Below are 14,705 nucleotides of genomic sequence, written 5' to 3'. Positions count from 1 at the left end.
AGCCGCCCGCGCACGGTAACACCCACCCCACACCCCCGGCACACGGTGCCAGTCCCCATCACACCCCCCCCAGCCTAACCTACAGCCCCCGGCACGGCGACACCCCCGCCACACGCACCCACCCCTTCATACACAGGAAGTCCTCTATCAAACACACCCCTGCGCAGCGGCGCTCCCTTCACACGACCCCACTCGCACCCCCCCACCGCACCCCCCTCTCACACAGCCTCGCAGTGACTCCCGATCACACACAACCCTGCACTAAAACACCCCCCCCAGAGACAACACCCCCTCCACACCTACAAGCAGTGACAGCCTTGGCGTACAGCCCCGCGCACGGTGACACCACACGTGGTAGCAACCCCCACCCACCCTGTCCCCATGTGCCCAGCCCCGGCCCAGGCAGGAGGCGGCAGCCTGGGGTGAGGGGGTTGCGCTGCTCCTTTATTGGGGTACAAAATGAAGGCAGCTGGGGCAGCGGGGGGAGAGGTGGGGTGCAGCAGAGCCAGCAAGGTGGGGGCAGGGGCCAGGCCCCACAGCCCCAGGCCCTGCTCTCTTCCCGCTGCCTCAGAGGGCAAGGGGAGGCCACTGCCACCATCTTGAAGAAGAACCTGAGCAACAGGGGTGGCAGCAGCAGCTGGGGAGACCACGGCCAGGGCTGGGGAGATCATGGCCCCACAGCCAAGCAGGCCCCCCTGGGATGGAGTGTCAGAGCGGTGGGGACAAGGTGGTTCCTTGGTTCCCAATCCCTGATGTTTTTCAAGTAGCTGGCCTGTCCACAGGAGACCAGGTGGGGCAGCTGCTCAAATAAATACAAATAAATACAGATTCCAGCACGGGAGCTTGCCCAGTGCCCAGGGAAGAGGGTGACCGGCCCCTCAGGCACAAGCTGTAGGGAGACCACCCCTCCCTCCCACCAGCATGGGGCACAGAGGCAGGGGCCAGAGGTGAGGAACACCCTGACACCATCCCTCCCTCCTTGGAGGGTTGCCTCAGACCCCCAAGGGGCTACTCCTGCAGGTGGAAGGGGGGCAGGCAGCAAGGGCTCAGCCTGCAGGCAAGAGAGCCGGGGGCTGTGGATGGGGGGCACAGGCTGGCAGCTCAGAGCCCCTCCTGGGGGCTGTAGCCAGCCTGGCTGGTGGCCCCACGGCCAGCCAGCTCAGCAGTCCATGCCGTCACCCTCACACCAGGCAGAGGGTCCATCGGTGCCGAAGTATCGGTCCCCAAAGTTACCTGGAGGATGAGGGGACAGAATGAGGCAGTGGCAGCACCAGCCCCATTGCAGTCCCCTCCCAGGGCTCCCTCAGTGCAGCCTCAGAGCCCCAGCTGCCTGGCTGGGGGACCACAGGGGGACCACAGCCCAGCCCACCCTCTTCTGTCCTCACCGATGCCAGGGATGATGTGGAACTCCTCATTGATCCTCTTGTCAACAGCGGTGGTGATGATGTGGACACGGGGAAAGGCATAGGCCACAGAGTGCACGCCCATCTCCGCCATCAGCAGTGACAGCAGGAAGATCCTGTCCTCCTGCACATCATGATCCTGCAGCACATGGAGTTGTGAGATGCAGCCAGCCTGTCAGTCCCACCCCGTGCTCCGATGCCCCCTCCACTCACCAGCAGGACACGCACTGCCATCATGGCCGCGGCCCCCGTGGACACGGTGCTGTCCATGAGGATGACATAGTCCTCGCTGATCTCCTTGGGAAGGCGCAGGTAGTGGAGCTGTGAAGGGAAGGAGAAGTGGTCACCCACCCACCACACAGTGCTGGGGGGTCTGTGCTGGGGCACCGGTGCTGCTCACCTCGGGCTCCCCCGTGTCGTGGTTGGTTTGGATGAGGATCTTGCCCAGGCGGATGTCCTTGCACACAGCAGTAAGGGCTTGCTCCATGGTCTCCCCTGCTCGCAGGATGGACACACCAGTGATCTGGGGAAGGGATGAGAACACATTTGCCTGGCACTGTACAGGGGAAGCAGCTGCTCTGGTGAGCTCCTGCGGCTTTGGCGCTGTGGAAGAGGGAAGCAGCCCATCTGCACAGGGGCAGATCCTGGAGCCACCAGGTTTTCCCAGTCCATGCTAACGCCAGATGGGGCAGCCATGTGCTCATGGGGAGAAAGAGACTGGGACAATGTCTCACCCTCTGTCTGTGGAACCGCTTCCCTTCATACGTGGTCCCCTGAGGCGTCTCCACAGTGACCGACTACAGAAAGGGAGAGAAGAAGGGAGTGTGGAGAAAGCTGGGCCCTGCATGGCTCAGGAGGGGGTGATGTGGCCCAGGAGCTCACCTTCAGTGGCAGGAAGGAGAGGGCATGTTCAATCAACAGCCGCATCAGGCGCTTGGAGTAGAAGATGAATTCGTCCCTGGTTGTGTCCTTGTTCCTGTTGAAGGAAGATGCACACGTGAGATGGGAGCAGCCTCTGCTCCATCACATGGCAAAGAGAGCTCTAGAGGAATGACAGCACAGAGAGCAGCTAGTGGGAACCTGGAAGCTCCCAGGAAGGAGATACAGTAATTACCAATGTTTCTGGGCTTGCTGAAGACCCACGGTGCTGTCTAGAAAGGACTATATAGTCAGAAATAGTGTTCAGTTCCCCTGGAAGGGGGATGTAAAGCATGCAGCTAATCACGCAGATCGGAAGAAGTGAAAGGATGCCACAAGATGCTGCTCAATCCTCTCTGGGACATGGCGGGCTGTTCAGAGCTGACTGCATGGTAGGCTAGCTGGACTAGCAAAGCGAATGAAATCAACAGCAAAAGGGAGGGATAAATGAGCATAACATCAGCAGCCTGGTGTAGATGTGTGCCCTGACCTGAGCAGAGATGAAGCAGGTGCCCGAGAGGCAAGCACAGAGGCACAGCATTACTTGCTCTGAGCATGACCTCTAATTGCTGCTGAATCTCTGATGGAGGATTTGCAGGGCTGGACATTTAGGACATAACTGCTGACTACGTGGAAAGAGCCAGGAGGAAAATGGGGCACGACAGCAGCACAACGTCAGGCAGCACCATCGGTTCCTGGGGCAACAGAGACTCAGGAACAAGCAGCAAGGGTTTTGCACGGGTCCTGCAAGGGGAGCACAAGGCAGGACAGAAGCACCCCCAGGACAGACCACGGGACAGCAGCACAGCTGGCTCTGGGAACACCTCTGCACAGAAGCGACACAGCCAAGGGCAGCTGGGTTAGCTGACATCAGTGATGGGAAAACACCTGATGTGTTCTCAACTCCTCTCCATTTCTGTGCCAAGTTAGAGACAAACTACTGCCAGGAAGCAGGCAGATTCTGCAATACCTGGCATTATCTCATCACAACCCTGAAGTGCTGAGGGCAGCAAGAAACACAATTAATAAAAAGCAATAAAACCACAATAGGGCTGTAATTTAGAGGAAACCTCCCCTTCTCCTTCAGGAGGAGTAAACAACTGTACGTGCCCACACAATAATCCCAGTGCTGGGCAGAGGGGCACGAGGCCAGCTTTTCCTATGGGCAGCATTTTGACCACCAGCACATGTACGTGCTGTAGCTGAACTCGCTCACCACATAGAAGAAAACACTGCAAAAACCCTTGCATTTCCTGCAACACGCAGATCTCAAAGCACAGCAACACAAGTGTGTACAGAGCTCCACTTAATGACAGGCAGGACTGTCCCTGTCCTGTGTTACTCGGGGTATTTCCAGATGAATGGAACAGCTCCTCCACCAGCACTGACAGGGTCAAGTGCCTGAAGGCAAAGTACCAAGAGGTCACTCAGCAGGAAAGGAGCAGAATCTGGGATCCGCTTATCATTTGAAATGTGACCATACAGACCCCACCAGCATTCATCTTAACCTCTCCCAGTCTGTGGCTGCTTTGGCAAAAGAGCCAGTAGCGGGCTGTAACGTAAGGATCATTCTACTGGAGAACTCTGAGAACAAGCTTCTGGCTCCCTGGCTGAACAACAAGCAAGGGCAGACTGACACTGAAGGACTGTCTTTAGGAAGACACAGCTGCAATCCGTTTTCTGTGACCTGTGCCTAAAGCAGTGCGGCCTGCACATATCCCTGGTACATTCTGGAGGATGTAAGGAACAAAGGAACCCTTCAGACATTTGCCAGTTTCCAGATGGAAGAGGTGGATCTGGCAACAGTCCAGAAGCAGCAGAAGGATACTGAATATTTTTACTCTGTATTTTAAGACATCATCTGCCACTTCTCACATCTCTCCACAATGACAGCCCAGCCAACAGTGCTCAGAAGGATAAACAGTCACAACTATCCGGAGATACTTCTGCAGCTACCTGGGTAACTCACTCCCGAGAGCTCTGCAATGACCAGAAAACCCCACGTGGACATTCCCAACAAGCCTGGGGACAGCGAGGCACTCCTAGAGAAGTTGTAAAATCAGTTCTGGTCTGGAAGAAACAGGCACCAGGCCTACAGCTCCTCAGCGTGGGCTGTCAGCATGTGCGCTCCCCAGGCGTGGGCTTCACCCACGGCAGCTCTGGAAGCACCACCGAGCTCCAGGAACAGAGCCTGCAGCAGCTCTGCTTCCCCAGGCAGTCACCCCTGACAAGCCCCACACCAGCCATGGGGCTGCTCTGCCATGGACAGGGGCAGCTGGATGCCACAACCACCCCGTGACCTGCACAGGGCAGGCCCATTGGTGCTCCTGCAGAGGTAGGATCCTCCGCAGCCTCCAAAAGGCATCCTGATGACCACAGAATCATAGAACTAACTAGACTGGAAGAGCTCTTAACTATCAAGTCCAACCATTATCCCAGGACTGCCAAGTCCACCACTAAACCACGTCACTAAGGGTCTCACGTACCTGCTTTTTGAATACTTCCAGGGACGGTGATTCTACCACTGCCCTGGGCAGCCTCTTTCAGTGCCTGACCGTCCTTTCAGTGAAGAAATTTTTCCTAATATCCAGTCTAAACATCCCCTGGCGCAACTTGAGGCCATTTCCTCTCGTCCTATCACTTGTTACTTAAGGAGACCAGTCATCTCGTCTCTCCACCCTCCTTTCAGGTAGTTGTAGAGAGCGATAATGGAGGATGTATCCATTAGGGACTGAGGACCAGCCTTGGCCCTGTGCTGCAAAGGCCCCAGTGTGCCTCCCTTTTTGTGCAGGGGCAAAGACAACCAAGGAACTTCTCTGGAACCAGGAACAAGCAACTGCTGATTATGCAAGGGGAAGGGGTGCTGCAAGGGAAGGCAGCCCTAACATCCCCTGGCAGCAGTGGAGGACCCTCCCCTGCAGCAGTCACAGAACAGGATTGCTCCAGCAGTGCCTCTGTGCCAAGAGTGCTCCCAAAGGGACACCAGACCTACTCACCCAACAGCTTTATGGCACCTTCCTGCCATCACCCAGGCAAAGCCTAAGAGCATGCACTGCTCCAGGCGCTGCCCAACCCCTCAACGGAGGTTCAGCCAAATCACAACCCAGCGAGCTGGGAATCCCCAGCTGAGCACAGCAGCCAGCCACTCCCTAGGATCCCAGTCTTCCCTGCAGGGGACAGCAGGAAAGCATTGGGTGGCCTGACAGGGACCAGCAAGCATCTGGCTTGGAGCCTGAACACAGTGTCAGCTTAGCTCACAACAGGAGTGTCTGTAGCTGAAAGCCAACTGCAACACTCAGGACCCCAGGAAACCTGAGCACAGACAGGTTCCACAACTGAACCACCTTCTGTGGTGCCTGCAAGTTCCTGGCGTGCAGGAAGGACCTCACTCTGCCCTTCACTGAAGCACCAACAGCATCACATTTCTCAAGGGCAGCTCCAGCACAGGACAACGTGTCCTGTGGAGCACAAAGTCCAAAGGCTCAGGCCAGAGCAAACTTGCTGAGAGAGGTGGGTGACCCACGCCACCCACAGGCTGTGCTGCAGGGGATGTCCTGGGCATGCCTTCCATGAACATGTGGGTACCAAGATGCAGGCGATGGAAAGGAAATGTCATTCTCCTGAGGCAAAGAGAGTGCAAGATGCTTGAGAGATATCTGGGTGCAGAAAGGACTGTTCAGGTGCGACAGAGTCCTGATGGGTGGCACAAAATGCTCCAACTGACTCTGGTAATCTGGACCAGATACCAAAACATCTTGTTAAGTGGGAGGATATAACCCACAGCATTATTACACTGTCCACTCTATTCTATAGGTACACTGGTGATAAAAGGAAGACAAGGGAAAATGTGGGCCCTCTCCAGAAGGGAGACCTGGTTACCCAGGACATGGAGAAGGCCAAGGTACTCAAAAAGGTTTTTTGCCTCAGTCTTCATCAGCAAGAGCTCCAGCCACACCACCCAAGTCACAGAAGGCAAAGGCAGGGACTGGGAGAATGAAGAACTGCCTGCTGTAGGAGATGATCAGGTTCAAAGTCACCCAGGGAGCACCAGACCATGGGACTGGATGAGATGTATCCATGAGTCCCAAGATAACTGGCAGATGAAATTGCCAAGCCATTAATCATCATGTTTGAGAAGCTGTGGCAGTTCAGTGAAGTTCCCACTGACTGGAAAAGGGGAAATCTAACCCCTATTTTTAAAAAGGGAAAAAAGGAAGACCCAAGAAAATACAGCCAGTCTCACCTTAGTGCCTGGCAAGGTGTCCTGGTTTGAGCATGGAGCAGATCCTCCTGGAAACTGTGCTAAAGCACATGGACAATAAGGGGGTGAAGTGAGACACTCAACATGAGTCCACTAAGGGCAAATCATGCCTGATGAACGTGGTGGTCTTCTACAATGGGGCTACAGTGTTAGTGGATAAGGGAAGAGCAGCTTTCGCCACCTACCTGGAATTGTGCAAGACATATGACACTATCCCACACAACATCCTTGTCTCTGAACTGCAGAGGCATAAATTTGATGGATGGACCATTTGGTGGATAAGGAATTGGCCAGATGGTTGCACCCAAAAAGTTGAAGTCAACCGCTCAATGTTCAAGTAGAGACCAACGATGAGTGGTGCTCTTCAGGGTCAGTACTGGGACCAGTGCTGATTAATATCTTTGTCAATGACACAGGCACTGGGATCAAGTGCACTCTCAGCAAGTTTGCTCACGACACTGAGCTGTGTGGTGCAGTCAGCATGCTGGAGTGAAGGGATGCCATATAGAGGTACCTGAACAGGCTGGAGAGGTGAGACAGTGCGAATCTCATGAAGGTCAACAGGGTCAAATGCAAGGTCCTGCACCTGGGTGAGGGCAGTCCCAAGCACAAACACAGGCTGGAGAATACTGGATTGAGAACAGCCCTGAGGAGAAGGACTTGGGGGTGCTGGCTGATGAGAAGCTCACCATGACCCAGCAGTGTGTGCCTGACCCCAGAAACCAACCATGTCCTGGGCTGAACCACCAGCAGCGTGACCAGCAGGTTGAGGAGGGGATTCTCCCCCTTTACTCCACTCTGCTGAGAGCCCCCTGCAGTCCTGCATCCAGCTCTGGGACAACACCGCAAGAGGGACATGGAGCTGTTGGAGCGAGTCCAGAGGAAGCCATGGAGATGGCTCTGAGGGCTGGAGCACCTCTGCTATGGAGACAGGCTGAGGGAGCTGGGTTTGCTCAGCCTCAAGAAGGCTCAGGGGAGACTTTAGAACAGCTTCCAGTGCCTACAAGGGCTGACAAGAAATCTAGAGAGGGGCTTTTGAAAAGGACCTGTAGGGACAGGATAAGGGAAAATGGCTTTAAATTGACAGAGGGGAGACCGAGATGAGCTCTTAGGCAGAAGTTCTTCCCAGTGAGGGTGCTGAGGCCCTGGCACAGGGTGCCCAGAGAAGCTGTGGCTGCCCCATCCCTGGCAGTGTTCAGATGTTGAAGCAACCTGGTCTAGTGAAAGGTGCCTGTGCCCATGGCAGGTGTTGGAAGTGGAGCTTTAAGATCTCTTCCAGCCAAACTGTTCTGTGATTCTGTGATACTTAGACTGATCATGAATAAAATAATTCAGCTGTTCTAGTGCAGGACTATGTTTCGGTTTCTGCCTCTCCATGATAAGAGAAAATTGCTCTGGAAACCGCTTCTCTCTGCTCTGGAAACCACTTCTCCCTGAGATGCCAAGCCGAAATTTGCCTTGACTATACTCAGTGAGATGCTCATCTGCTGCCACGACATAAGCTTCCAGGAGGGCCCTCACAGACAGAAGGTGGCATCACAGAAGAGCCTCCACTGTTGAACAACAGGGAAACCACGTTGGTTGGCAGCAGTGTGGCAAGCCAAGATCAACAGGCTGCATCCAAGGGAACTGCACTGGGGAAGACAGGATGGAAGAAGGGAGGCTGGAGGGAAATCCTGGTTCACAGTTCCCTGGTGCATCTACAGATGCCAGGTTTGGTGTGCCAAGGCACTCCAAAAGGCAGTGCTGGGGGGAACACCAGCACCCCACAGGGGGTCCCACTGTGGAATGGGGCTGTTGGCACCGTGGCAGCTGGAATGAAGACAAGATCAGATCTGCCAAGGGACAGTAACTTCACGCACAGAGGTGTGGGAAGCTTGGCAAAAGGTGTGCATTTGATCCCCTGACAGTCTGAGCCTCTCCATCAAGCACAGGAGAACCTCAGCGGGCAGGAAGCAGTGCCTCTAGAGCACAGGGAAGCCCAGAGGGTCACATGTGAAAATCATTAACAGCTCCACACCATGCTGAAGTCATGCAGAACCAAGTGAGCACTGCCAAGCATCATCTACAAGCACCAGGAATACAAGCTGCCTTGCTGTCACCAAATACAGCAGAGTTCCTCAGCTTAGAGATCTTGGTAACAGCACTTCCTCAGCTTCCCCTGCTTTCCTGGGCTGCAGCAGGATTTGAGGAGGTGGCTGACAGGCCAAGTCAACGCCCCTCATAAGCATGGTTACTTATCATTTACCATCTGGAAGAGGCAAAGTCAGCCTCCTGCAGCCCCGCGGTGCACACCGGCCAGCTCCCCGAGCTCAGCTCCAGTACCGTACCTCAAGATTAGCAGTGCTGCTGGACTCTGACCGCAGCCCACACAGGTTTGGTCCCCTCCCTCCCAGGGCAGCTGAACAAACTCCTAAGTCCAAGCAGATTAAGGTTATTAGACACTTGTGGCATAAAGGTGGAGGCACAACACACCGTTTCCAGCAAGGCACAAACACATAGACTTCAAGGAAGAAGAGGGGAACAGCAGCTACAGATGAGAGAGGATCCAATGCCTGCCCATGGTGCTGTCCCTTCCAGACAAGGCCTTGTTCAACCTGGGCTGTGGCACTGCTCACACTCCTCTGAGAGACCACACAGCAGTGTCACGCTATCAGCTCTCCCAGGGAAACAGGAGGAGCCATAGGTAAAAGCCTGCCAGCGCCTCTGAGCAGGAAGGCTAGAGATGGGTGGGCTGCTGCACAAAGGCTGGCTGGTTCTTCTCACCCTGCATGACCCCAGGAAAGAGAAAAGCACTCCTTCGCAAGCAAACAATATTCAGCCTCTGGAGGTGCTGTTCCCCAAGATCTCCCCTTCCACCATCATTTACCATTGAGCACAGCCAGCGGATGAACAAGAGAAATTATCTCAGGCCACCGGGAAGCTGATGGCACAGCAGTGCAAGGAGACACTCAAGGGACACAGTCATAACTGCTCCAAAGTTCCCTTTGGGGAAGGGAAGCGGAGCCTAGTGGGGAGACACATGGGCTTCAGACACTGGCACAGGTCTCTGCCTAGTGAGCGTAAGGTGCCACATCACCAGGCTTTTACTGCTGCGAATGGCCCTTGGAGCCTGCGCTGCCACAGGGAGGAGTCACAGGAGGAGCCTGGAGACGGAACAGTTTGTTTCCTACCAGGAGCGGCACCACCTGCATGTAGTCACACATTTCGGATTCTCTAAACCAACACAGGGGTGCTGGTAGCCAGCTACAGTGTAAACAGGCACAGCAGAGCCCTGCTGAGCTCAGCATCCCCTTCCTGGTTTACAGCCCAGGGACAGAAACACACACAGAGGTTGCAAGCTTCTGAACCACAAGTAATGAGGAATGTCTTTAGTGGTCCCACAGGATTCAGCTCCTGGCCCTACACTAGTGCTACTGTCACCTAGAAAAAAGGAGCATTAGTGAGGAATTAAAAGATCAAGTCATGGAAGCAGCAGCCTGGGTCTTCTCTAAGCTGGCTCTAAATCCAAGTGCCTCAGGAGAGGGGCAGCGAGGGCACGTCGCCCCATGTCACCAGCTACTATGCCTGTGCTCCAGCCAGCAAACAGCTAACCAGTCTCCTCTCATCATAAGAAAGACCTGCTCAAAAGTCACCCCAGAGCAGATGTGCTGAGGGTTTGTTGCCAAAAAACTGTCTGTAGGGTAGAGTCAGCTCTGTTCAGTCCTCATCCAAGAAAACCCCTATGGCTGAAACCCTCAAGGCAGATGAGGGAAAATTGACACCAGGTTTTGCAGTGTGATCCTACAGAACAGCCCTTCTGCAGGAAGGGAACTCCAAAGGACGTAAGGACCTACCTGATGATGGTGTGCATGCCTCGCACTTGTGGTGTGCTCTCCAGGACGCTCAGTGTCTTCGGCAGGGGCTGCCCTTGGTGGGCAGAGGCCAGAGCTGCCCTGAAACAAGGCAGCAGTGATCAGAGCTGCACAGCACAGGCACACAGAGCCACTGCGCTGGACACACCACAGAGAGGGACATGGCCTCTGGTCAAAGGAGGGCTCCTCCCAGAGAACCTACAGCACAGGTTGGACACCAGAAAGCGCATTGGTCTTCCCACCTTGATTCCTAGGAAAGCCCCAAGTCTGGTACCAGGTATGAGATTCCAAAGCAGCACCAACCTATAAAAGTGGGGCAAACCTCCCCTGACCACAAATCCAGCTGTCAGCAGCCCTTGTACACATTAAGCCTCTATACCAGCATCCAGGGAGCAGGAGGAGCATCTCTGCATGCAAAGACCTCGCTACATACCCCGGGACTGGGCTGCCCATGCTGCAGTGAGCTTTAGGGACAAGGACTGTCCCTTTGAGGCTATGTGAAGTCCCAGAGAACAAGGACTGTTCAGGGCCCTTCTCCCATAGAAAGGAACAGCCTGGGACAATCCAAAAAGTAGGACAGGAGCTGTGCTCCAGAAAACAAGGCAGTGCACTGGTCCCATGAGTCAAGCATAGCTGCTGTGGGATGGCTCACACAGGAGCCTGCAGCCACAGTGTGATGACCCCCAAGAAGGTGAATGCAGGGCAGCCACCTAGGCAGCTGAAGAAGAGCAGCTATGCTCAGGCACCTCAGCAAAGCTTTGGTCAGCAGGGATAAGATGAAGCAGGACTTGGGGAAGAGCGGGTGCTGGTGGCCCTCCACCCCCAGCCCAGGAACCAGCCCCTCTGTAGATGGCAGGGTCTCCACGTACCTGACAGTGATCTCACGCTGGGTGGGGGAGCAGAGGCATCCAGTGTGGCAAGAGGGGAAGGAAAGGAAACACAGTCACTGCACCAGGCACAACCACTCACAGCAGCCCTGGCCCAGCTCCCACCGCTTCTCCTGGGGTTGAACCCAGAGGAGGAAACCCAGAGCCCGGAAGCAAGGGCATACTGATGTGGCACAGCCAGGACGAGCAGGGTGGGGAGAGCTGAGATCAGAAGAGCTCTCCAGGACAACAGCACATGAACAAGGCCAGACCAGACTGCAAGTGACAGGTGTCACTGTACCCAGACCTGTCCCAGTTTCCCCAGCCCCTGTGTCACAGCTCTGTCTGCCCCAAGACCTTTTGTAGAGAGGTGACACCAAGACCCTCTGCATGCTCCAGAAGCACAGGGCTATTGAGTACGCACATCCTCCCCTTTGTGCAGAATCCTCCTCCTCACCTTCACTAGCAGTAATCAAAGAGCCCAGAGCTCACCTTCTCCAGCTGGCTGTGCACATGCTGCACAATGAGGTCCAGGGCCACAAAGTTTTCCCCACCTGACAGGAGAGCAGAGAAGCTGAGTCAGAGGCACACTGACCCAACCCCATCCTAGGACACCCGCTGCCGGAGCTGGGGTCAGGTCTGGCAAATGCAGCAGTCTCACCCCTGGGCACCACGATATCGGCAACCTGCACAGTGGGCTCGATGTACTGCTCAAAGGATGGCTTCACAAACTTGTTGTATTGCTTGATGACACCCGCGACATCGCGACCACGTTCCATGATGTCGCGTTGCAGCCGCCGCACCAGCCGGATGTCAGAGTCCGTGTCCACAAACACTTTCATGTCCAGGAGCTGGAAAACTGGGAAGAGTGAGCACCCCCTATGCATCCCCCCACCAGACCTGCTTCATTCCCCTCATCCACAGCTCAGCCAGGTCTGACCCCCATGGCGAGGGCACCCAGTGCTGCCTCCCCTGAAGCCCCAGATGTGGAGGGGCTCTGCCAAGGAGGCAGGAGGGTGACCTCCTGCTTGGCAGCCCCCAGCCATCACCCAGCCCCAGCAGCATCAAGGGCCAGGCCAGCACCCATCCCACTGCAGTACAACACCGCACGTCCCCTGCCACACCACACATTGAGATGGGCCACCAGCTGCACCAGGCAGCAAGCGATACCTTCAGCAACTCCTTGTTTGCAAAAGCCAGAATCCCTTCAAAGACGATGACGTTCGCCCCGTACACTGTTTTCTGTGGGCAGATAAGAGCTGTGCTCGTCCTGCCCACCTCACACCCACTGCGGCAAGGCCAGCACTCGGCACAGATGGCACAGTCACAGAATGGGTTGAGTGTGAAGGAACCTTGAAGCTCATCCAGTTCCAACCCCTCTACTACAGGCAGGGACACCTTCCACTAGACCAGGTTGCTCCAAGCCCTGTCCAACCTGGCCTTGAACTCTGCCAGGGATGGGGCAGCCACAGCTTCTCTGGGCACCCTGGGCCACTATCTCACCACCCTCACAGGGAAGAGCTTCTTTTCTTCTTCATATCTCATCTCAATCTCCCCACTGTCAGTTTAAAGCCCTCAGTCCCTGACCCATCCCAGGCTCTTGCCACCCATGGGCAGCACTCCCCATAACTGTCCTGTATCACCCGACGTTTAAGGGCCCTTATTCTGATCCCTACACTTGATATCCCAGCCTTGCACTAGCACAGACACTGTTCCAGAACCTCAAACCTCTGCCTTCCTCCCAGCTCCTTCCCACTCTGCACTCCATGCTCCCCACTGCAGCCTCTCCCTGCACTCTGCATTGGCCCCCATTTCCACCTCCATGTCTCCCTGCCCCCTCCTTACCTCCACACCTCAAATCCCCCAGACCGACACACACACCGCTGACGGCTGGAGCCCCTTCCTCCCTTTGCCCTCCCCGGTCCCACAGCCCCCACACTCCCTACCACTGCCCACAGACATCCCTGCTCCCCAGGGCTCACCCAGCCTGCCCTCCCAGTGCCCATCCCAGCTCCCCCATGGCACCCACCCACTCCCGGCGGCGGCTGTGCGTGGTGAAGTCGTACACCGGCACCTTCACGCTCTTGCCCTTCTTGAGCTTGCGGAGGACACTGACGAGCAGCTCAAAGTCGAAGGCGTCAGGGTGGTCGAAATTGTAGTCGCTGCGGGCTGCCAGCGCCTGCTGCCCCTCATCCAGCACCTGCAGGCACCATCACCACTCAGTGCCATGCCAGAGCCCCCAGACCCCATCACTGCCACACGAGACCCATGGATCCGCTGGCACTGCCACCGCTCTGTGCTGCCCTCATCCCAGCCCTCACCTTGTAGAAGGAGTCCATGGAGAGCAACACGACCCAGGGCACGTCCAGCGCCTCGATGATCCGCGTCGCCACTGTTGTCTTGCCCGAGGCACTGCCACCGCACAAGCCTGGGGGTGAGAAGGGGATCACCGCAAACACCCCAGCTCCATCAGTGCCCGGCTTCGGCTCCAGCCCGGCCCCATCACTTCCTCAGCCGCGGCTCAGGGCCTGGCTCCATCATCCACCTCGTCCCAGCACCAGCTCCAGACCCACCCTCGGCTCCACCAGCTCCCCAGCCCCCACTCCAGCCCGGCTCCGGGCCGCAAGCTCCATCCCTTCCCCGGCTCCATCCCTTCCGCAGCCCCATCCCGCCGCTGACCGATGACGAAGGCCTCGTCCACGGGCGCGCCGGTCTCGCTGTACCAGGGCGGCCGCCCGGCCGTGTAGATGGTCCGCTTGCTGGTGCGCAGCAGCGGCGGCTCCGGCTGGCACTGGCTGGCGGTTCTCCGCCGCGGGGACGGCGCCAGCGGCAGCCGGCTCAGCAGCGAGCCCAGCGGGCCGGGGCCGGGGCCGGGGCCGGGGCCGGGGCCGGGGCCGGGGCCGGGGCCGGGGCCGCGCTCGGGGCCCGCCGCGCCCCACGCGCCGCCCCGCCGCTCCTCCGCGCCCGCCGCTGCCATCTCCGCGCGCCGCCGCGGGCCGCTGGGTCCGGGATGGGCCGCAGGGGCTGCCGGGACGGGCCGCGGCCGCACGCGGCTCCCGGCGGCCCCCGCGGCCCCGCCACGCCCCCACCACACGTGGGCACCCGCGGGGGCCGGGACCGCGGGCACCGGCGGTAGCGGGGTCCGGCCCGGCCGCATCCAGCGCCCCGCAGCCGCCGCCCGGGAGCGCGGCCAGAGCCCCCAGGGACCGAGAGCCCCCCCGGACACCCTGGGCAGCCCGTGCCCGTGTCACTCGCGCACGGGCGAGCGTGCCCAGGGGCCCCCTCCGTCTGCCCACTGTGTGCCCATGGCCTCTGGTCCTGGTCCTGGGCGCCGTTGGAAGAGCCTGGCTCCCTTCTCCTTGTCCCCTCCCCGTTTGCAGACGTGACTTCCATCCCCCGGAGC

The 14,705-nt window shown here is 57.3% G+C and overlaps 1 protein-coding gene across 1 annotated transcript; it reads right to left on the bottom strand.

Annotated features, from left to right (window-relative positions):
- Nucleotides 1-423: 423 nt before the first annotated feature.
- On the bottom strand, nt 424-14,279 carry LOC136015723 (uridine-cytidine kinase-like 1). The gene is made up of 14 exons (XM_065682067.1): nt 13,982-14,279; nt 13,624-13,730; nt 13,332-13,502; nt 12,473-12,544; nt 11,964-12,153; nt 11,795-11,856; nt 11,306-11,322; nt 10,419-10,517; nt 2,286-2,379; nt 2,138-2,200; nt 1,804-1,926; nt 1,617-1,724; nt 1,386-1,542; nt 424-1,233 (listed from the first exon to the last, which is right to left on the bottom strand). Exons 1-14 carry the CDS (start codon nt 14,277-14,279, stop codon nt 1,160-1,162), a joined length of 1,635 nt encoding a protein of 544 aa, XP_065538139.1. The 3' UTR covers nt 424-1,159.
- Between the last annotated feature and the right edge of the window lie 426 nt (nt 14,280-14,705).

Source organism: Lathamus discolor, chromosome 5 (assembly GCF_037157495.1).
Source record: "Lathamus discolor isolate bLatDis1 chromosome 5, bLatDis1.hap1, whole genome shotgun sequence".
Classification (NCBI taxonomy): Eukaryota; Metazoa; Chordata; class Aves; order Psittaciformes; family Psittacidae; genus Lathamus; species Lathamus discolor.
Note: the sequence above shows the minus strand (reverse complement) of the source record. Positions and strands in the feature narration are given on the sequence as shown.